This window comes from Saccostrea cucullata, unplaced genomic scaffold, assembly GCF_032062105.1.
Source record: "Saccostrea cucullata isolate Sc308-1 unplaced genomic scaffold, CSIRO_AGI_Scuc_v1 ctg1920, whole genome shotgun sequence".
NCBI lineage: Eukaryota > Metazoa > Mollusca > Bivalvia > Ostreida > Ostreidae > Saccostrea > Saccostrea cuccullata.
This window is the reverse complement of record NW_026920249.1, coordinates 142,593-166,709: the sequence shown is the minus strand read 5'-3', so window position 1 is coordinate 166,709 and position 24,117 is coordinate 142,593. Positions and strand designations below refer to the sequence as shown.

Below are 24,117 nucleotides of genomic sequence, written 5' to 3'. Positions count from 1 at the left end.
AAAGACTGGTGGACACAGCATATCTGAGAACATGAAGCAGTTAGACCAGATAGAGCATTCACTGTTAGAAGATCTAAACACCCAAGACAAGACATTTGATGATTACATCACTTATCTTAATAACCTTGCCAAAGAGCTCCACAGATGCCTGTCCTCTACAGAAACCCAGAAATTAATGTCGGAGAAGAAACCAAAGATCCGATCCATACCAGAAGACAACAAAACCAGTCACACCAGGATTTACTGCTGGTCAATACAGCAAAAGTGATGTCACCAAATTACTTGGTAAAATAAGTGTCACCAACAATAAAGCTGAGAAGAGAGAAATAAGGCCCATTGAAAGTGTCTACAATACAGCAATGAAACCTACACATAAACAAATGAAAGAAAAGAGAAAAAAATCTGACGTTAAACAAACATTGTCTTTATCTGCCTCTGTCACCATGATCAGGGAGTTTGATGTACCAGGTGTTGATGATGTATATCATGTATCACTAGATCAATCAGACAGACTTGTATCAGTGATGGAGCCAGGGGTAATCTTGTCCAAACAGATCTACAGGGGAATGTGATACAGAAGATAAAAACCAGTGGTAGAGATGAAGGTTACCACACAGTGACACAGGACAGGGATCTGATCTTTACAGACCAAGATAAGAAAGTCATCAATAGGATAACACAGGATAATAATATCCCGGAATTCATTAAAACTGGAGACTGGAGACCACTCAGTATACACTCCTCCCACATCAACGGGGACTTACTGGTGGGGATGAGGAAGGATGCAGAAGGTAAAGTCACCAGGTACAACAAGACAGGAAAAGAACTACAGAACATACAGAAGATAACAAAGGACAAGGACTGTAGTGAACACCACACTACATCACAGAAAACATCAATGGAGATATCTGTACATCAGACTTTATTAATATGTCAGTGGTGGTGGTGAATAAATTGGGGACAACACAGGTTCTGCTACACAGGTCAGGAGTCAAGGTTCCGTCCCTGTGGAATCTGTACTGATGTCCTCGGTCACATCCTTGTGTGTGATAGTTATCGTGACACTGTTTCCGTGCTTGATCAGGACGGACAGTTCTTGTCTCTATTACTCACACAACAACAAGGGGATACCTTCCCAGTAGTGTGTGTGTATGGATGATGAGAACAATCTCTATGTGGGACAATATGGCTCCAACACACTGACAGTGTACAAGTATCTACAGTGATTATTGTTCTGTCATAAACACACACAGCATGACATACTGAGTATCAGAATAAATTATGCACTTTATTATACCCATCATTTATGTTACTTTATTCCAGTTGATGAAGAAGCATATATCACATTATTTTGTACATTTATGTGTAACCAATATTCATCAGTATTATTAATTATGAAGTAGTTATAAACTTTTAGTTTCTAACATATATGTAAGTTAAATCTTACACTTTTTTTTACATCTTAATTCATTTTGATTGTTAACAAAAATTATTCAATGAAATTTAATTATTAAACAATTTAAAAAAATTCTTGATATTATTTATATAGTCTTCTGCATTCTGCAAACAGTGAAATGTAGCATTTATTCCTAACATTGGCTTGCATGCAATTTTACCTGAAATAAAGTTAAACAGGTTTATTAGATATTTCACTTATCATTTACCTTATACAATGTATATAAAAGAGGCATGAAACTACAGGGGTCCTTTTTACACAAAGAACTTATGACTAAGAGTGACGACCAAAAACATCAGATCCCTGATGACTGTAACATTTTGCAAAATTAATGATTCTGCTTAAAATTGCTGGTGTAAAAATATCTTACTACATTCCTTTTAGAAAGATTAAAATCATTTTCAATATGTTATTTAGAAATCTATACGAAGAACTAAATTTGGTCTTAAGTCGTAAGTTCCTTTGTAAAACAGGCCCCAGATTTACATTTCTTTAAGATTGAATTGCTATTTAAGGAATTAATTTTTAAGTTCTTTATACATGTACATGTGCTTAGTGAAGAAATGGGGAACATTTATTTTTTCTTATCTGATTTCTTGTATAAAACAAGATGTGTTTGAAAAACACTATGCGCCCGGTGGCTAAACAAAATTCTAAAAAAGCTATTTTTACCATATATGTCACAGTCAAGGTCATTGACCTTGGTGTCATTTGAGCATAAAGGTCACAGTCAAGGTCACAAGGTCATTGACCTTTGTGTCATTTGAAAGAGATTAATTAGTGGAGTATGCATACTTATTATGCAGTCTCTGTCTTGTATGGTTCGAAAGTTACGGCAAAGATATGAAAAATATTTTTAGCATACAGATCACAGTCAAGGTCACAAGGTCATTAACCTGAGAGTCATTTGAAAGGGCTTAATTAGTGAAAGATGCATACCAAATATGAAGTCTCTATCTTTCACAGTTCAAAAGTTATGCCGAAGATTAAAGTTTGCAGATAAAAAGGTATTTTTAGCATATAAATCACAGTCAAGGTCACAAGGCCATTGACCTTGATGTCATTTGAAAGAGCTTAATTAGTGGAGTATGCATACCAAATATGAAGTCTCTATCTTTCGTGTTTCAAAAGTTATGTCTAAGGTTAAAGTTTGCAGACAAACAAACAAACAGACAGACAAACAAACACACAAAAACAATACACGCCCCGGATCTATTAATCCGGGCGCATAATAAATCAAAATGCCCATTTGTGCATTCGATTTGAATCGGTCTGAATATGACTATCTACCCCCACCCACCCCCCCCCCCCTCAAAAAAAATATCTGCATGAAAGATCTAACCCATGGCAAATATCCTGAAAACCTCAATTCAAGTACTTATAGTGCCCTCCCCCCCCCCCCCCCCACGGAATTTTCATTCTTGAATCTTTTTTTTTTGAAAGAGGAAATTTTACGTGCACTGGAGTTCAACCTCCTTCTCAATTAGTAATTTTTACCTGCAATTGAGATTTATTCTCCATATCACACAAAGTCCAGTAGCTATGCATTGTTCAAAGGCGAACCAGGGCCGCGCGCCGGGCGCGCCCCCCCCCCTCACGTTTGAATTTTTTTGTATATAAAATTTGTATGTACATTATCCTAAAATCAAGAAAAAACATCCCTTATTTGTAAGAAATTAATTGTCAGCTTACTAAAGGACCTTGTCTTAGAACACATTGGGGGCTTTAGTAAAGCCACAAGACCCCTTAGCTGCCTTCTACTGCGCCCCCGCCCCCATCCGGTTACGATATTACTGGATCCGCCACGGTTGTTTACAGATTGGCTGTATTTAGGTCTTCAATACTTGTTACATGTATATACAGATGTATATAAGTAAATTACATTACATATTAGTAGCCATTTTGACATTGGGGGGGGGGGCAAACTTACCGAAAAAATGGGCATTTATCAATATTGATTTGTGGTCATATCCTTTGGAACCATCCAAGCTATATTGCTGGGGTTATGGGGAGTGAAATGATTAATCAAAAACCCTTCGCTTGCTGTAATGCTCCTGAGTAACAGTGGCGGATCCAAGAATCTTGAAAGGGGGATGGGTTGGGTTCGGGGCAAGTACTTGACAACTATACACACATAAATGATTTTTTAAATCATTAAATCTTGTGTAAATTTTGGACACAAAAGAGGGGGATCCCTGCTCCATCCCACCCCCTCTCCGAAATCCACCGGTGAGTAATATTTGAATGATCCCGGTATAAAAAATACTAATGTAATCGTATTATAGACACCGCTCATCAGTGGTTGAGTAAAGGGGCTGGAGTTACTGCCAAAGAAGCATTTTTTAAGTAGCAATCCGTATTTTTATACCTATCCGATTATGTTTACAGTTTAGCTTTATATTTAAGGATAAAAATATACTCTTAGCTTGAAATTTGTTTAAGACAAATAGTTCATCAAGTGTTATTAATATTTAAAAGTCTGTATCAGAAAATGTCATAAAAAACAACAGCAGTCCATAATATTAAAATAAGTGCGGGAAACGAAATTGACAACTTGAATTATATTTGGTGAGTAGGAAATTCAACTTTTTGATCGAATTTTGATTATTCGTGCAGTAAGGAAGTTTCCATTTTTTTCTTAAATCGAGTAAAATGATAAGTTAAGAGTTTTAAGTTTTGTTAAGTGGTCTTCACATCATATTAACTGTAAATACGTCTCTAACAATTATTTTCACTGGGGAAATAAAACTTGTTGGTCTTGGGTTTTTAAAAATGCTCCCTTTTACCCCCCCCCCCCCCCCAATACTTACATATGTCGAGCGGAAGCTCATTGTTTACTCAAATTTCACACTACAAACTCGATACAGTGTCAATTCTCCGGGACTATGATATGGAGTTGTAGCATAACGTAATACTGGGCTGTCTGGAGCTTGTTCATGAAAAGAAAAAGAATTGAGTTTAAGTTACTTTGCAGAAATATTTGTACTAAATAGGAATTACATGTATACATGTACGATAAAAAAACTTCATTGATGGTAAAAATATAATATAATCTGATTTATATAAATCAGATTATGTTTTGCATGGACACCATGTATTTCTACTAAACTATATATAGTTTAGTAGGAATACATTGTGTCCATGCAAAACATATATTTCATTCATTTGTTTAGAATTTATTCAAATAAAATATGTTCAAACGAATTCTTAATGCACAAAAAAAATGTTTGAATGATAAATTAGAGTATCTATTAGAGAATATCTTGCTTTAACATATTTTTCAAACAAAACAGTTTAATATAAGCATATTTATTTCTAAAAAAGTTTATTTAAAATAAACACTTTTACAAATGAATTTATCAGTCATCTTATTCATGTTTTTCCATTAATGTGATATTTTATTTTAATAAATCATTTAATAATTAGAATTATTCGCATTTAAAGGTTAAACACATGATTACAGTACATAGATTCAAGGTTTCAAAGACATTTATAATACCGTACCTTTCATTCACATGTATTTTTAAAATATATGTGATACAAAGTATATTAAAATTGGCACTTAAAATTTGTAATAAATTTTTAAAAATCAAATTAAAGAAGATGCACAATATAGAAAATTAAAAAAAGAAAAAAAAAGAACATACAAATCGTTTACCATTTACAAATAAAAAAAATGAAGAAAGATTTTTTTATTTCTTCATTTATTATTAAGGACAGATGATACAAACAATTTTTTTTCTTTGAAAAAGATTTAATATCATGTCACAAGTTTTGAAATGTGGATGGTTCTTAGAATTTTTTCTCCTAAGAACTGGAATATGAAAAAATCTTGGAAAATATTAATTATTAATTTTAAAAAAATAATTTAGAAAAAATGGCATTAATTTATTCAAAATGTATAAAAAGTAAATTTAAACCTATTTCTCGTGGTTAATCTTAAATAGGCTATAGGTCACCTGTAATTAATTTCTTTTGTTCTCTCCATCCCCCTACCTGTACACCATTCCCACCTAGCCATAACCAGTCACCTGTAACATTTTCAGATTTTTGGCTAAGTGGGAAGACACCGTTCACACTAGCCTACACGTAAGCAGAAAGAAATATACGCCACTGTTCATGGGAACAGGTAGAAATAGTAGAATGTTATATTTGATGAAATTTAAGCAATAATGTAACCCTCTCCAGTACTAAGTATTTTAATCTGATGTTTTCACGAGACAGAAAAAAAAGAATTAAGAACAGTCTGACTGAGATAAAACATTTTATACTAGCTCCTTTTTATTTGATTGTCGCGTGAAGACTGAAGCTAGATAATATGGACCACCCATCCCCCTCCTTCTGAAAAAAAGTCTGGATCCTTGCATGTTTTATACAATGAACCGCTTTAGTTCAGTAAACTTTTTAAAAAAATATATTTTAGATAAATCAAATCAACATGGTTCGAAAAATCTGACATGTAAAATATCACAAACGTAAAAAAGCCAGGAAAACGTCAGATTTTTGAAATTCCCGGATTAAAAATGTCCGTACGATATACTTCGCTAACTACAATTTATCTGGAACGATGGGTTCATTTTCTCTGATTTTTTCCATTTGAGTATTATTTTTATAATTTTAACAGATATTCATGTAGCTTTTGTAATTATGATTATAATTGATTTTAAACGATTGATTGCCTTTTTCTGCAACAGACATTCAACAGCTATTTAAAAGTCAAACAAAGCGAAAGTATATACTTTCATTTTCTATCTAAAAGTGTAATTTGTAAACCATGGCTACAGGTTTAGGAAATTTAAGTGGAAAAGTGGCTCTAATCACAGGTAATTATACTTGTTATTCAAATTTCAATTCTTTAAATATGTAATAATGTTTCTGTGACATGTATTTTATAAATAGTTATCTACTGACGAGAGTGCACCAATCAACTGCTGAAAGCAGCTGATGGACAGTGATGGATTTATCGTCTGTATATTTATATAAGCCTTAACTGCAGAACTGTAGCTCTCCAAAAAATATATATATTGACCTACTGGAGTGCCACCCATTGAAAAAAAATTGTATATTTATTGCGCACAAAAAGGTTCGGTTCTAGATAAATTCTGGTTTCCAAATTCTTACCCCAATTGCAAAAAAGCTAGATTTCAAAAAGTCCAAAAGTGCCACCCATTGAAAAAAATTGTATATTTATTGCGCACAAAAAGGTTCGGTTCTAGATAAATTCTGGTTTCCAAATTCTTACCCCAATTGCAAAAAAGCTTTTTCAAAAAGTCCATTTTTCTCCTCTGTCAATTACTCGCGTAGTTTACATCTGAACGAAGTGCATTGGATCAATTATCTTCCAGACCAAAATGGCAGTATAAATAGGCAAAATTTTTGATAATCTCAATTCCAGGGCCATGGGTGGGCTATTTAAAACAACTTATTTGAATGTTTTGTTGTGGAAACAGTGAAAATATGTTAGGAACATATTTTGAGTTGACAGTTTAAAAAACAACACACTTTTTTGTGGGCAATAAGCATACAGTTTTTTCAATGGGTGGGACTGTAGCTTTCCGGCTGTCAATGTGTATTTTTCGGAGAGTTACAGTTCTGCAGCTATGTAAGCCTGTAAACATCCTGCATGAATCAGTCTATTTTTGCCATTTTATGTCTTTATTTTTCAGGCGCCAGTTCTGGTATCGGGGCAGCGACTGCCGTGTTGCTGTCCAGGCTGGGGGCAAGTGTGGCACTGACGGGCAGAAAGGAGGAAAACCTGAAGAAAGTCGGAGAGCAGTGTCTAGATAAAGTACGAACTGAAAGAAAGACAATAATTTAAAGTAAATTCAGACAGCAATACTTAGAACTCAATAGCTGGACTGAGAAAACACTCTGAAATATCCAAAGATTAAAAGTACAACATGTATATCTAGCATGTGGAAATTTTAGGTAAATAAAGTATATAAAGAATAGGAGTAAAACATCACAAAACTCCCTAACTCCGTTCTAGGGTATAATCTGCTCCGTTCCATCACTTTTTCACTTTTGGGAAACTCTGAGCTGCTTGTAAACAAATGCGATTGTGACCTCATTTTTTTGCATGCTGGAAATCTACGATCAAATTCCAAGCTACTATAACAGCATCGTCGCAATTAACCACGGCCAAAATGTACGATCCTCTTCCATTCTGGCCGTGGTTGAATGAGAAGAGAATATTTCGTAGATCATTAAAATATTGACCAATGCGAGTAAAGCATAGTCGGATAATGAACTTAGGTGCAACCTTTCTGCAGTGTACAAAGTATATCTTGTATACTGTTGATGTCAATTGTTGATTTCAACTGCGATTGAAACAAAACTTGTCAGTGACTGAATATGACATCACAATAGCAAGGTGTAAACCTTCAAGATTACGACACTTTTTACAACCAAGCAGCTATGGGTAGGAGATAGCTGTATATGCGGACTCTGGACCATGGCTTAAGGGTACTTACCACAAACAAAAAATGGATGCGCGGGTTGATATATATTTTTTGACTGATTTTGATTTGTAATGACATAAATAATAAATCCCTGAAATATAAAGAAATCGTAGGTTTTCCCTGGTGTTTAGATTTGAGATTTTATTTTGCCTTCTATATAATTCCATACAAAATTTTGCACAATTTTTTAACTTGATGACAAAATCTTATAAAATTCTCCCTTTCTACTTGGTAAACATTATTCAGGTTGTCAATTTAAATGTAAATCTATGAGAAATCATGCTGATTTCTGAAAAAAGTTTGTTTGTGTTATTTATCCTTAAGATGATGCTATAACAGCTGTATAGTTCAAAAACTACCCCAGGATGCTTCCACATGAGGATTTTTAAAGATTTTTCCTATACATTTCAATGTTAAACTTGGATTCTCTATATCGTGGCCCCACCTATCCCTGGGGGTCATGATTTGAACAATTAAAAAAATCTACACTACACCAGGATGCTTCCACACGTCAGAATTTCAGCTGTTCTAGCCCAGTGGTTCTTGATAAGAAGGTCTTTAATTTTTTTCTGATATATTTCAATGTAAAACATGAATTTCCTTTAGTGGCCCTGTTCTACCCCTGGGTGTCATGGTTTGACAACCCCAGGATGCCTCCGTACAAGTTTCCGCTTTTCTGGCCCAGCGGTTCTTGAGAAGAAGATTTTTAAAGATTTTTAGCTCACCTGAGCCAGAGACTCAAGTGAGCTTTTCTGATCACATATTGTCCATCGTGATTCTTCAAATCATGACCCCCGGGGGTTGGGCGGGGCCACAATAGGGAATCAAAGCTTAACTTAGAAATATATAGAAAAAAATCTTTAAAAATCTTCTCAAGAACTATTGGGCCAGAAAAGCTGAAACTTATGTCGAAGCATCTTGGGTATGTAGTGGAGCTTCTAAATGTTTCAAATCGTGACCGCAAAAATGTGTTGTATAATCCTGTTTATTATATACCCTCCCTTTTTTCAAAATAAACAAGATCTAGATAGGATAAAAACGGCATCATCAGAAAGACAGTGTATGGAACGCCGTCACTGCCTTATAGCAGAACACAACAATTGCATTGTGTCAACCTTACATTACATTATGTCAACTCTTTATGACATTATCCCACAATACTATTGCATTATGTCAACCTTCCATTATATTATGTCAACTCTTTATGACATTAGCCCACAGTACTATTGCATTATGTCAACCTTCCATTATTTTATGTCAACTCTTTATGACATTAGTCCACACTACTATTGCATTGTGTCAACTTTTCATTACATATTGTTAACTCTTCATGACAATTACACACATTACTATTGCGTTATATCAAATTTCAATTACATTATGTTTAGTCTTTATGGCATTAACTTGCACTTTAATTACATTGCGCCAATCTTCCATTGCATTATATCAGCTCTTTATGATATTAAGTCAAAACAATTTTACGTGGTGTAAAAATGTTTTTATATATTTTCAACTCATTATTACATTATGTGCACTCTCTACTATTTGGTCTAAGTAGTTCAATACATGATGTGAATTTATCTTTAACTCAATATCAAGTCGTTATAATACGATGTCAGAATTTCATTACATGATCTGAAAAAATTGTCACATGTGGTCAATTCTTTTACTACTTTATGCCCTCAATATGCTACATGACGACGTGAATCAATTTCATGATGTGAATTTGCCCTTACTTTTTGACAGATCGTTATTACGTTATGTCATTGTGTCTTTACATTGTGTCAAAAATGCTAAGCCTCTTGTCAGCATACATGTATCTTAGGCTATTTCATCTCATATCAGATGTGAAAAGCTCATGTCATACTGTGCGCACTCTTCTACATTATGTCGATTCACTATTACGTTATGCGAACACGGGTATCCTCGGACTTTATATGAGCATAACGTATTTTCCGCATTCCGAAAGCACTAAAAATGGCGGGAGAGAAAACTCATAAAATAAATTCTCAGCGATTTGGGAATTGCATCTTTAAATGAAAACATTAAGCGAAAAATGATTGACAATCTTGAAACGTGCAAAGCCTTAACACTGCGACTGTGAATTAAAGCCACGCGTCGAAATTCAATGGCGTTTACTTTTATCTGATAATTAAATAAATCAAATATGAGTCGTGCAGCATTTTTTTTTCTTTTGAATTGCTTTTATAACACACGTGCACTGGCGGGTTGGGGAGGGGGGGGGGGAGGGGGGCAGAAATCCCGCCCTACCATCTTTAGTCACCAAAATATACATAAAATTAATAAATTTATTAGTTTTACGTTGTAGGTCATTGCATTACTTTCACATTAAGTTTAGCTGAATTAAATTGAAAACTTTTTCTATATTAAACTATAAAGCCTGCCGGAGAGTTTTTCCGCTTTCCCCCTTTGGTCACCAACTCTATACCGCCCCCTTCTTTTTTCAAGATTCCCATATGCGCCACAAATATGTGCCCATGCATGCTCAATTGATTTAGATGAGGGACTGGTAGATTTTTGTAACAGAATTCTGGTCTTGGAATGGTTGAAAAAATTACAGTAACTAATTCTGTGACATAGCATTTATTTGAAAAAGGATGTCAGCCAGAAAAAAAAATTATTTACCCGAAAAAACTTGACAAGCCAAAAAAATTTGTCTAAGCCCGAAAATCCTATTTCGGAGAGGGGGTACGACTTCGATCAGTCCTATATTTTTTCAGTTATACTACATTACCCCTAGTGGACTATACTTCAACAATCAGTGGGGGTGGGGGCTGTACTTTCAATGAACATTACATTTTCTAAAACAAGGTTATGTCTGGGAAAGAGGGGGGGGGGGGGGGGCTGATATTATGTGTCTATAATTCGTCCTACTCAATCGGGACCCCCCCCCCCCCCCTCTTACCAGTCATTAAAACACGGTCGTCAACATTCATCATACTAGATATGCAGCTTTCAGATAATGTAAATGTATTTTCACATCAGGTAATGAACTTTTGGAATCAACATGATAAAGAGTTAACACAATATAAGGATATTTTTTAAATCACATATGATAAGAAAGAGTTGACATAACGTAATTATATATCCACATCTCGGAATGGAGTTTTGACATAATGTAATAAAGTGTTGATATAATATAAAGATATGTTCACATTATGTTACACACTTTTTACACCATGTAATAAAGCACTGACATAAAGGTAAGATGTGTTCACCTCACATCATGATGCTCTCGCCGTAAAATAAAGATAAATCCATATCACGTAATAATGCTTTGATATAATAGACATAAACATTCTCAAAAAGGAATGGACTTTTGACTTCATGTAATGATAAGTTTAATTATAAAACACAATTTACTTGACGTAATGCAATTTTGACCTCACATATTAAAGAAATGAAATAATATAAACAAACATTCATTTCACGTAATAAAGATTTAACACAATGTAAACATATTTTCACTTCACATAATGAACTTCCGACTTCAAGTTATAAAGTGCTGACATAATGGAAGAATGTGTTTACTTCATGTAATGCAGCATTGACATGATGTAAAGATATTTTTACATCACCCCATAAAAAATTGATATAACGTAAAAATATGTTCACATCACGTAATGATAGATTGACATAATGAATGCATAGATTTATGCTATAAGGCAGTGATGGCGTTCCATACAGTGTATAATTGACCTGAATACAATAACCTTTTTAGCAATAGCATTTTTTATTGTTTAAATCCTATTTGGTTTACTGTGTTATTTTTCAGCCTCTGTTGATACCTGGTGATCTGGTCAAAGAAGAAGATACAAAGAGAGTGTTGGACACCACTATATCACACTTTGGAAAACTTAACATTCTGGTAATTAGGACATGAATTTTATGTAGAGATAATGAACAGTATTTGGGCTCAGAAGTCCTTTAAACATTACAAATATGAGCAAAGCAATTACGGACCTCCAGAAAATGAGAGGTGGGTCAGGGATCAGGTGCCATGGAAGAGTGAGTTTCCTCTGCTGACCGGGCACACCAACCACGTGCTTCTTGTCATGTTTGAAAAAAAAAAAATGGATAAATCCATGATTAAATTTCTTTTTAAAAAATTAAACCCATTTTCAGGTTTATGAAAAATAGAAAATTACTTTCAAAATTCCAATTTGGTCTAAGATGTACATATAAATGTAAATTCTTAAAAATATGGGGTCCAGGATAAATATAAATGCCTTTCCAGGTGAACTGTGCAGGAATTCTGGAGTTGGGCAGCATAGAGAACACATCTCTGGAGCAGTACGACAGAATCTTTGACATCAATGTCAGGTATGGTGGCTCCCCATGTTTAAATACTTTTTAGTAGATTCCTAATTATATGCGAGGAGTTAATTTCCGCATTATTTCGCGAGAAGCATCACTCACGAAATAATATTACTCGCTTTTTAGCTCTTCTGAGCCAAAGGCTCAAAGAGCTAATGCTATGGCCATTTGTGCGGTGTGCGGTGTTTTGTCTTTTGTTTGATGGAAAACACCATGTGCTTTTTCATTCCATTTATTAACAACTAAAACTAACTTTAACAACAAAAGAGTTCCAATCACATTTTAGATAAGTTGTACATAATGTAACATCTCCCCCCTTAAAAAAAATAGTGTAATTCACTCAATTACTTAAAGAAAGAGAATACTTGATTAATATATAAATCATTGAAATCAATTAACATCACATAGCATTAATGAAGCAGTTTTTTCACTACTGGACTAAATTTCTGAACACAAATTGGAAATGGCTTTGCCTAAACTGATAAATGACTAGATAATCTATGCATGCAGAAATGTCTACAGTTATTTAACATTCCTCAATGAGTCTTTTCGGAGGGCCACATTGTCTCCTAGGACGCACTGTTTCACAATTTTGATCATCACGAGTTCGGATATTTTCGTCTCCAGTCGCTTCTACTTCATGATCACTCGGTTCTGGTTCATTGCGCGGATAACTAGTCGGATTTTCGCAAGTCTTTAGAATTTCTTTTCGATTTCTGCGATATTCTGCATTTCCGGTTGACACAATATATGATCCTTGATCGATTTGCTTTTGGATTGTTTCCCGCTCCGTCCATGCTGTATCATCTGGATTTCTTAATCTGACCACGTCTCCTTCCTCTAATTTTGGTAACTGATGAGTTGATCTGTCGTAGTAATACTTTTGTCTCCCTTGACTAGCTTTTCTCTGTTTGATGACATCTTCTCTGTTAGATGTATATAGATGTTCTTCTAACATAGGTAAGTCGGTCCTAAGTTTTCGGTTGTACAGAATTTCAGCTGGTGATTTTCCACAGGATAACGGTGTTGCACGGTAAGCAAGGAGACTAAGGTAAAAATCTTCTCCTGATTTCTTGAGTAGATTCTTGATGATACCGACAGTTTTCTCTGCTAATCCATTAGACTGTGGGTGTCGAGGACTTGATGTTTTGTGCTGGAAGTTGTAGTTTTCTCCAAATTTTCGAAATTCTTCCGAGGTGAACTGATGTCCATTATCCGAGATGATGATCTTAGGAATGCCGTGTCCTGCAAATATGAACTTCATGGCTTTGATTACCGCTGTACTTGTTGTCTTCTTTAGTGGACAAACTTCAGGGTAATTCGAGTAGTAGTCACATATGACTAGATAATTTTTGTTCTTGCACACGCACAAATCCACTCCAATTTTTGCCCACGGGTAATTTGCTGTTTCGTGTGAAAGCAATGGTTCTGCTGTTTGTTTTGCTCTGTGTTTCAGACACTCGGAGCAAGATTTTACCTTTTCTTCGATACTCTGATTCCTTCCTGGCCAATACATGATTTGTCGGGCTCTTTGTCTGCATTTTTCAATTCCCAGGTGTCCTGTGTGAATTTTCTGCAACATTTCCTTCCTAAGGGAGTTTGGAATGACTATTTTGGTACCTTTGAGTATAAGGCCATCTGCGTAGCTGAGTTCATTCCTGATATTCCAGTATTCTTGTATCAAGGAGGGTAAGTCCCATTTCTGTTTAGGAAATCGGTCCCTGATGGTCTGCTTCAGTTTTTGAAGTTGCTCATCCTTAACTGTTTCTTGACGTATTTCTTCTAATTTTCTGTCCGACACTGAAAGGTTTGTAATTACTGAATCCACGTAAACGTCTTCTCCTGACAAATCTCCACTACACGCTGTCTGTAAATAGGCTCTTGACAATGCATCAGCTGTGTGCATGAACTTTCCTGGTGTATAAAATACCACTAGTGTATATTTCTGCAGTTGGAGCATGAGTCTTTGAATCCAAATAGGACAATCGCTCAAGGATTTCTTAAAGATGGCTTCCAAGGGCTTGTGATAAGTTTCTACTCGTACGGCTTGTCCGTATATCAATTGAAGGTAATTGCCAACATTTCTTTCTCTTTTTGAGCGTAGTTCTTTTCTGCTGTTGTCATAGCTCTCGAAGCATACGCAACAGGCATCCATTTGTTATCATGTTTTTGGAGAAGAACCGCCCCTAGGCCTGTCTTAGATGCATCTGAAGACATTCTTGTCTCTGCATCTGGGTCATAGAATTGTAGAACTGGTTCTGAAGTCAAAACTTTCTTCAGTTCTTCAAAGGATTCGTTTTCCTCTTGCTTCCACTGAAACACATTCTTCTCTTCCAGAAGGCATCGGAGTGTGTGCGTTTTGGTAGAAAGGTCTGAGATATACTTCCCTTGATAATTGACCATTCCTAGAAATCTTTGGATGTCTTGCTTATTCGTCGAGGTTGGAAACTGTTCAATTGCCCGTATTTTTCAGGGTCTGGTTTGATCCCTTTGTCTGAGATTACATCTCCTAAAAATGTCAATTCCAGCACTCCGAATTCACATTTTGATTTGTTGAGCTTTAAATTTGCTCTTCTAATAGTTTCCAGAACTTGTTTTAATCTCTCATTGTGTTCTTCAAGGGTTGCTCCCCAGACTATGATGTCATCCATGAATGATGATGTCCCCTTGAGATGCTCCAGTATCATGTGTACTGCTTTATGATATACTTCCGGTGCGGAGGATATGCCAAATGGTAAGCGTAGGAATCTGTATCTTCCAAAAGGTGTATTGAAACATGTATACATGGAAGACTGTTTGTCAAGTTTCATTTGCCAAAATCCTGACGAGGGTTCGAGCTTGCTGAAGTACTTTGCATCCTTGAAGTTTGACATTACTTCTTCCCTTGATGGTATCTTGAAGTGCTCTCGCTTAATGGCCTTGTTTAGGTCTGTCGGATCTAAGCATACTCTGAGTGTTCCATTTTTCTTTACGGGTAAGACGATCGAGCTAACCCAGGTTGTTGGCTCCTCAACCTTGCATATAACGTTAGCCTTTTCCATTCTGTCGAGCTCCTGTTTCAGTTTATCATGTAATGCAAAGGGTACTTTTCTGCAGGGATGTATCACTGGTGAAACCTTCTCGTCAAGCTGAATTCTGTGTTCACCCGGCAAACAGCCCTGTCCCTGGAATATATCATCATAGTTTTCCACAAGATCTTGGACAGTTGAGACTTCCTTTTGTTTTGGTTCCTCATTTTTGGTTACCATGTAAACTCTCTGGACAAGTCCTAGTCTGCTGCATGCACTAACTCCAATGATAGGTGTGCGCGACTCTGTTACTATTACAAAGTGCAGCTTGAAAACTTGTAGTTTTCTCATCACTGTCAACACACATGTTCCTTTAATAGGGATGGAATTTCCACTGTAGGAAGTTAGCTTGATCTTTGATGTGTGAATCTTTGGTTTGGATTTCAATTTGTTGAATAGTTCCTCTGTTATGATGTTAACCTGACTTCCTGTATCTAGTTTGTACTTTATTTCTGTTCCATTTGTCTTCAGATGTGTGAACCATTCATCAGTTTCTTCTGCTTTAGAATTCTCCATCATATACACAAAGAATTCACCTGGCCCACTTTCACTGTCATTGAGTTCGTTTATCTCATGGACTTTCTTTTTACTGGTGAAACACATTTTAGCATAGTGGTTTTGTTTACCACATTTCTTGCATACTTGTCCTACTGCCGGACAATCCTTTCCATGGTTTAAAAAATTCCCCCACATCTTTTACATTGTTCATGATTTTTCTTTTGGTATAATCCTTTGTTTACAAAAGCTTTGTTTATCTGTTTTTGTTTGAAGGGTTTTGGGTTGTGTTTACTTTTAACAGTATGTACCTCCTTGTCTTCTGGTTTTAATTCTTTCATTCGTTCCTTTGTAGCTTCTGTAGCCCTGCACATAGGTATGGCTCCATCTAGGTTAAGATCTTGTACTCTGAGCAAACGTTCTCGCAATGAATCATCTGGAACACCACATATGATGCGGTCTCTTATCAATGAATCAGTTAAATCACCAAATTCACAGTTTTTTGCTTTGGTGCGAAGCTCAGTAACGTACTGGTCGATGGTTTCGTCCGGTTTTTGCATCAGTGTGAAAAACTTGTGCCGCTCATAGGTTGCGTTTTTCTTTGGCATACTATATGCTTCAAACTTCTCAATTATCTTGTCTAACTTTTTCTTATTTACATTTTGTGCAAACTGAAAATTGTTATAGACTTCTAGTGCATCTTCGCCGATCAAATGAAGGAACAAACATGCTTTCTGGGTGGGCTTCTCTTTGTCTGCCTCTAACCCAGTCGCTTGAATGTAAAGTTCAAACCTTTGTTTGAATTTAATCCAGTTATCGGCAACATTTCCTGTCAGTGACAGTCCTTTTGGTGGGTCCAGCTTATCCATGTTAATGTCTAGGATATTTTTGACTTTCTGACACCATGTTTTGTCTTTTGTTTGATGGAAAACACCATGTGCTTTTTCATTCCATTTATTAACAACTAAAACTAACTTAAACAACAAAAGAGTTCCAATCACATTTTAGATAAGTCGTACATAATGTAACATGCGGTGTGCGTAAACTTTTTAGAATATGGGCCATAACTCAAGAACCCCTTGGCCAATCAGTACCAAATTTGTCACAGGGTATCCTTGGCCCAAGGGCTACCATTTATACTAAAATAAGGGTTGGGACCCTTAAACAAGAGGCCCAGGGGCCACAGCGCTCACCTGAGCACATCGGCTAGGAAAAAGCACATATCAGATCAGAACTGAAAGTTTACTGAGGTGGGGGGGGGGGGGGCTTGAATTTTACCCCCCCCCCCCCCCCAGGGGATCATAATTTGAACGAACTAGAATCTACACTACCTGAGGATGTTTCCATATAAATTTAATAACTAATCAAGGCTTTGAAATACTATGTTAAATTTTGATCAGTCATTTTAGCCCCACCCTACCCCCGGGGGTCATGATTTGAACAAACGTGAATCTACACTACCTGAGGATGATTTCATATGAGTTTTATCTTTCCTGGCCCAGTGATTCAGGAAAATAAGATTTTTAAAGATTTTTCCTATATATTCCTATGTAAAACTTTGATCAGCCATTTTGGCCCCACCCTACCCACGGGGGTCATGATTTGAATAAACTTGAATCTACACTACCTTAGGATAATTCCATATGAGTTTCATCTTTCCTGGCCCAGTGGTTCTGGAAAAGAAGATTTTTAAATGATTTTCCCTATACATTCCTATGTAAAAATTTGATCGGCCATTTTGGCCCCAACCTACCCCCAGGGGTCATGATTTGAACAAACTTGAATCTACACTACCTGAGGATGATTCCACATGAGTTTCATCTTTCCTGGCCCAGTGGTTCAGGAAAAGAAGATTTTTAAAGATTTTTCCTATATATTCCTATGTAAAACTTTGATTGGCCATTTTGGCCCCACCCTACCCCCTGGGGTCATGATTTGAACAAACTTGAATCTACACTACCTGAGGATGATTCCATATGAGTTTCATCTTTCCTGGCCCAGTGGTTCTGGAGAAGAAGATTTTTAAAGATTTTTCCTATGATTCCTATGTAAAACTTTGATCGGCCATTTTGGCCCCACCCTACCCCTGGGGGTCATGATTTGAACAAACTTGAATCTACACTACCTGAGGATGATTCCACATGAGTTTCACCTTTCCTGGCCCAGTGGTTCTTGAGAAGAAGATTTTTAAAAAATGCCATTAATTTTTCTCTAATTCATAATTATCTCCCCTTGGAAAAGGGCGTGGCCCTTCATTTGAACAAACTTGAATCCCCTTCACCCAAGGATACTTTGTGGCAAGTTTGGTTGAAATCGGCTCAGTGGTTCTTGAGAAGAAGATGAAAATGTGAAAAGTTTACGACAACGACAACGACAGACGACAGACAAATTTTGATCAGAAAAGCTCACTTGAGTCGGCTCAGGTGAGCTAACAAGGGGAGATAATTGGGAAAACAAAACCAAAAGTACTGGTTGCTAAAAAATCTTCTTCTCCATAACCACCAGGCAGATTTTCACCAAACTTACATACAAGGATCAGGATATGTTGAAAATTAAAATTTGCACGGGGAATTGTCCTGGGGCAAAGGGCCTGGTCTCAAGGTCACTTCAAAGTTGACCTAAATTTACAATTAATAAAAACATGTATATTTTGCTTACTATAAGGACTAGGATCATCAAATCTTGTAAGTTGATGCACCTTAGGACATTACATCATGTTAACTCAAAAGTAGGTCACGGTGACCTACTTTTTAAATTTTGCGGGGATTTGTTTTCAAATTGATTTGAAGGCATATTTTGGACACTTTAAGGCCTATGATCATCAAACTTATGTCAGTTGATGCTTCTTGGGTCTTCAAACAATGTCAACTTAAAAGTAGGTCACTCTGACCTACTTTTTGAACTTTATGATTGATTGATTGATTATATACTGTTTAACGTCCCTCTCCAGAATATTTCACTGATATGGAGACGTCACCATTGCCGGTGAAGGGCTGCAAATTTAGGCCTATGCTCGGCACTCAGGGCCTTTGAGCAGGGAGGGATCTTTATCGTGCCACACCTGCTGTGACACGGGGCCTCGGTTTATACGGTCTCATCCGAAGGACCGCCCCATTTAGTCGCCTTTTACGACAAGCAAGGGGGTACTGAGGACCTATTCTAACCCGGATCCCCACGGGGCTGAACTTTATGACTTATCCTTTTAAAAACATTAAATCCCATTATTTCAGACACTGGGAGGTTTCGAATCATCAAATCTTGTACTTTGATGCATCTTGGGACCTTAAAACATATTTATGAAAAAGTAGGTCACTGTGACCTACTTTTTGAATTTTGCCGACATTTGTTTTCAAATTGTTTAAAACGCATATTTTGATTACCTTCAGACCTATGATCATCAAACTTGGTCAGTAGATGTATCTTGGGTCTTTGAAAAATGTCGACCAAAATGTAGGTCACGAAGACCTACTTTCGACATTTTATGGCTATATTTAAGTATCTTAGATATTTATTGGCTTAGAATCATCAAACTTTGTCAGTTGATGCATCTTGGGTTTTCAGAGAGTGACGACCAAAAAGTAGGTCATGGTGACCTACTTTTGACATTTTATGGCTTTATTTAAGTATCTCCGGTACTCAGTGGCTTAGAATCATCAAACTTTGTGAGTTGATGCATCTTGGCTTTTCGGAGAATGTAGACCAAAAAGTAGGTCATGGTGACCTACTTTTGACATTTTATGGCTTTATTTAAGTATCTCAGGTACTCAGTGGCTTAGAATCATCAAACTTTGTGAGTTGATGCATCTTGGGTTTTCGGAGAATGTCAACCAAAAAGTAGTTCACGGTGACCTACTTTTGAATATCTCAGGTACTTATTGGCTTAGAATCATAAAATTTTGTCAGTTTAGGCATCTTGGGTTTTTGGATAACGTCAACCAAAAAGTAAGTCACCATGACCTACTTTTGACATTTGATGGCTATATTTAATTATCTCTGGTACTAATTGGCTTAGAATCGTCAAACTTTGTCAGATGATGCATCTTGTGTTTTCAGAGAATGTTGACCAAAAGTAGGTCATGATGACCTACTTTTGAATATCTCAGGTACTTATTCAATTAGAATCATCAGTCTTTGTCAATTAATGTATCTTGAGTCCTCAGAAAATTTCAATCAAAAGGTAGGTCACTGTGACCTACTTATGGTATTTTATAATTATATTATAATATCTTCAGTCTTAACTGGCTAAATATTATCAAACTTTGTAAGTAAACGCATTTTGGGTCTTATGATACTAATAGAGTTGGAGGCTTCTAATAGAAGTGATATGATTGTACAATTTATCAGAAGAGCGATTCAAGGCCCTTGGGCCTCTTGTATTTTTAGGGTGCTGAAATCCATTTTCATTCTATTGATCAGCTGTCCATTTGCGGATTATTATTCTCGCGATTTGATGTTGAAGAGCCAGTACGCGATAAAAATACTTGCGAAAAATAAGGAATTTACAGTACTCTTCCTTTTGCTGTCCTTTATGTTAGCTGATGAGTTTAAAAGCTAAAGTTTTTGCAATTTCATTTACACCTGTGGCTATATTTACAGGAGTATATACCATATGACCATGCTGGCCGTGCCACACCTGATAGAGACTAAAGGAAACATTGTCAATGTGTCCAGTGTGAATGGGATCCGATCAGTAAGTCAATACAGCAAGATCAGTGAAGGTTTATAAGTCTGTCTGAAATATCAGATCCACCAGTTAGTCAGTCTTTTCAAATTCTTTAAAAAAGTCAGATAGGCGTCCAATTTCATTCAGTCAGTGATTCATTTTAACAATGTTTAAAAAGTTATCAGTAAGAATAGTAAACTCATCAAGCCTTTATTCCAACTGTAAATCAGTGTTTCTGTAGTCAAACAACATTATTTAGAACTTAATGGGACCAAGAAAAAACTTCAAACTATCCAAGGGTTCAGGTTCAACATTTTGAGGGTAAAATTCTCAAAGAAAGAGTTATTGGGGCTTCCAAATCAATTTGAAATATTCAAGGTAATACATTCAAGATATTGGTGTTCAAGGTAAACAAGATACCAAAGTACTGCTGTATGTACTGTATATATAGGGAATCCTCCCTGTTTATTTTAGCCCCTTTTGCCCTCATCAAAAGGGAACAAATGTAAAATGGTGCAAATTCAAAGAAAACAATTAGATCTCTTTCCCAAAACTTGTTTTGGGTGATTTAATTAAAAAAGGGCGAAATATAGTTTGCAATTATGATAAATAGGTAAAAAAAAAAAGCATAGGGCAAAAAATCTCTTTTACAGTATAAAGATCATTTGATATAGTCAGTACAATTTTTTTGTTAATACTTAATTTGTGGCTACAATTCTTTAATGTTCATGCATTTTCCAGAACTGTCATCTATTTTCAGTTTACATATTTTTCAATTTCAGTTTCCAAATGTCTTGGCCTATAATATGTCCAAAAGTGCTATCGACCAGTTCACAAGGTGTACAGCTCTAGGTAATGACAATGTAGGACCTGATTCGTTAAAGCTAAATTATGATAAAAGAAGGAGACACCACCAACCTCATAGCACATCACGGAAAGATTGATCAGCTTTGTAGCCAGTTCATGTACTGATCTGAGAGCTATTCTGAATTAAATTCTATTATTTTTAGTTGACAGAACAATATTATTTTAGCTTATAAGGCATACAGAGAATTTAAGAAAAACTTAAACTTGATTTTTATTTCACCAGAGTTGGCTCCAAAGCATGTGAGGGTGAACTCTGTCAAGTAAGTATATCTCAGTACATTTTCAGGACTGTCCTTTTGATTTTAAGCAGTGATAGTGCACTCTGTTTTCAATGAAGGGGCTAGGGATGTGGGTTACATCTACTAATTGAAACTGATCACATGATGCACATGAAAAGTTGTTGGCAAACACTGAAAAATACAATACTCATATATTTCTGATAATTCCCAGGGATTACTGCACAATGAATTACAGGAAAACAAATTATTGCTTGTTTAATTAATAATAAATATTCCTTGTTCTTGTTTTACTTGGAAGAATGAATTTGATAAATGCAGTAATACTGGCCTATTAACTTCATCTTTGACCTACTTTTCAAACTGAAATTTGAAAAATAGGAATATTTTACTCTCAGTCTGCCTTTCTGTCAAGTTTAGAAAAAATCTTGGGGATGCTGTACTCTTTGATCATGAGAGCTAAACTATCTGTGGTCCCCATGTTCTATTAAACAATTCAATAATCAAATGCTACAATATGTTGTTATGTGATTCAGAAATGAAATGTTGCAAAACAGTCGAGCAAATCCTGCCATCTACATTTGTTTTTGTTTTTTTCTCAACTTGACAGAAAAAAAGGTTATTGAATTAAATTAATGAGTGATGTTCTCAAGTTTATGAAGATGCAATGTATAGCCATCTCCAATATTTTTTAATTAAGGTTATTGAATCTAAATAATTTAATTCAAGAAGTCTTTAAATGAAGCTTGAAAATTAAATCTTTTCATGCAACATTTTCATTATATGCCTCTCAATGTGCTTCAGGGTTCTTTGAACTTCTCAGAAAGGTCTAATTAAAAGTAGAAATTTTTATCCCGAAGATACCAATGTTTTTTAACATGATATGAAATTAGAAGTGATTTATGGAGCTTTGCAAACAACCTTGAAGCACATTGAGAGGCATATAATGAAAATTGTTGCAATATTTTTTAATTAAAATATTTTTGAATTAAATTATAAATGAAAGATTTGTCATATAACATAAAACACATGAAATGGAGAGGACTTCATATTGCAACTAAAGTTTACAGAATTCTGATTGTTCTGTTAGATCTCTGAAAATAAATCTAAAATCTGTGAAGGTCAGTGTTCCCTTTCATTGTTTAAATCAGTTCAATTTGACTCAATTTGAAGTGGTAAGGTCTAAATAGGTCATTAAAATTTTACTTCATAATATATATGGGTCCACAAAAGGTGAACAAAATTTTATGAAAACGGGAAAAAATTTCATTGATGTACATGTAGATATGCACTTGGTGTTTTGTTTATCAAATCTCCAAATGGATGAAATAATTTTAATTAAGGTTGAATAGAATAAATAAAAAAAGCAGGTTTGAACCTAATATTGGCTCAGGTTAGTATTATGACCCATAAGCCTTTTTGTTGTGTGCTTATCATCTATTGCCAATGCCTTTCAGCTTAATATAAGCAGTCAAATAACTTTTAGATTTTTATTTTAAAAATTTAAAGGACATTGTCCAAAGTAAAATTTAATTACATTCATTTTCCCTATAAACACTGAAAATTACTCTGGAATATGATTTGTTCCTGTTCCAGGATTCAAAAATATATGAATATTTTGGTGTGACACCCCTTCATAAAGAGTTGTAAATAGAATTCTAACTTTGCTCTAAGTTTTACAGACAATGTTGACTGCACTATCATCCTGTTATAAAAGACTGATATAAATATAAACATCTTCCTTGTCAGTCCTGGTGTGGTTATATCAGAATTACAGAAACGTGGGGGATTAAATGAAGAAGCTTACGCAAAGGTAAGGTGTGTTGATTGCAGGGGAATAATTTTTTTTAAGAGATGGGTTTATTTATTTGAAGTTTTAAACGTGATTTATTTATTTGTTTTATTTATTTACTTGTTTATTTTTTAAATAAATAGCTTATTTACAAATGCAATGTAAAATGAAAATGCCAATTATTAAAAAAATAACGAAATGTGATTGTGTAAGCTTTAAGAATCTTTGGTTGAAAACAAATTCCCGATTAGAGACCAATAATTATGATTGCAAGTTTGGGACGTTGTAAATATGATGAATATTATCTAAAATGTTGATTGCATGCATTTCTCTTTGTCTTTTTCAGTTTTTGGAGCGTGCTAAAGAGACGCATGCGCTCGGTCGCCCAGGGCAACCTGAAGAAGTTGCCAGGGCAATAGCCTTCCTTGCCTCAGATGATTCGTCTTTCATCACAGGGGCGTCACTTCCGGTTGATGGTGGTCGCCATGCTATGTGTCCCAGATAATCAAAGAAAATAAATGGGAATTTTTTGTTGTTGTCTTTTGTTGTAGACTAATTGAAAAATAAAGCATTTTCCCCATCATTTTTTCTACATTGGAAAGTAAACGGACAGAGTAAATTTTGGCATTTTTTGCTTCCGTACTCAAATACGGATGAACAACATCGTTTGTATCAATTAATTATTCGAATATAATTAGATATCTATCATTATTCTTCCTGAAAACAAAGTGATTGTTTGGA

The 24,117-nt window shown here is 35.4% G+C and overlaps 2 protein-coding genes across 2 annotated transcripts; both read left to right on the top strand.

Annotated features, from left to right (window-relative positions):
• The first annotated feature begins 31 nt into the window (after positions 1-31).
• Positions 32-949, top strand: LOC134245839 (uncharacterized). The gene is made up of 2 exons (XM_062728097.1): positions 32-264; positions 499-949. Exons 1-2 carry the CDS (start codon positions 32-34, stop codon positions 947-949), a joined length of 684 nt encoding a protein of 227 aa, XP_062584081.1.
• A 5,212-nt stretch (positions 950-6,161) lies between these two features.
• Positions 6,162-23,906, top strand: LOC134245922 (3-oxoacyl-[acyl-carrier-protein] reductase FabG-like). The gene is made up of 9 exons (XM_062728160.1): positions 6,162-6,279; positions 7,123-7,244; positions 11,714-11,806; positions 12,176-12,261; positions 20,415-20,508; positions 21,264-21,333; positions 21,572-21,608; positions 23,334-23,397; positions 23,723-23,906. Exons 1-9 carry the CDS (start codon positions 6,231-6,233, stop codon positions 23,879-23,881), a joined length of 774 nt encoding a protein of 257 aa, XP_062584144.1. The 5' UTR covers positions 6,162-6,230; the 3' UTR covers positions 23,882-23,906.
• Positions 23,907-24,117: the final 211 nt, after the last annotated feature.

Excerpts from the sequence above, each read along its gene's own strand:
- LOC134245839 (XM_062728097.1), top strand. The coding sequence starts at position 32 with ATGAAGCAGTTAGACCAGATAGAGCATTCACTGTTAGAAGATCTAAAC. Across the intron at positions 265-498 it reads TGCTGGTCAATACAGCAAAA|ATCAATCAGACAGACTTGTA; the intron begins GTGATGTCACCA and ends ATGTATCACTAG.
- LOC134245922 (XM_062728160.1), top strand. The coding sequence starts at position 6,231 with ATGGCTACAGGTTTAGGAAATTTAAGTGGAAAAGTGGCTCTAATCACA. Across the intron at positions 11,807-12,175 it reads TTGGAAAACTTAACATTCTG|GTGAACTGTGCAGGAATTCT; the intron begins GTAATTAGGACA and ends ATGCCTTTCCAG. Across the intron at positions 23,398-23,722 it reads ATGAAGAAGCTTACGCAAAG|TTTTTGGAGCGTGCTAAAGA; the intron begins GTAAGGTGTGTT and ends TGTCTTTTTCAG.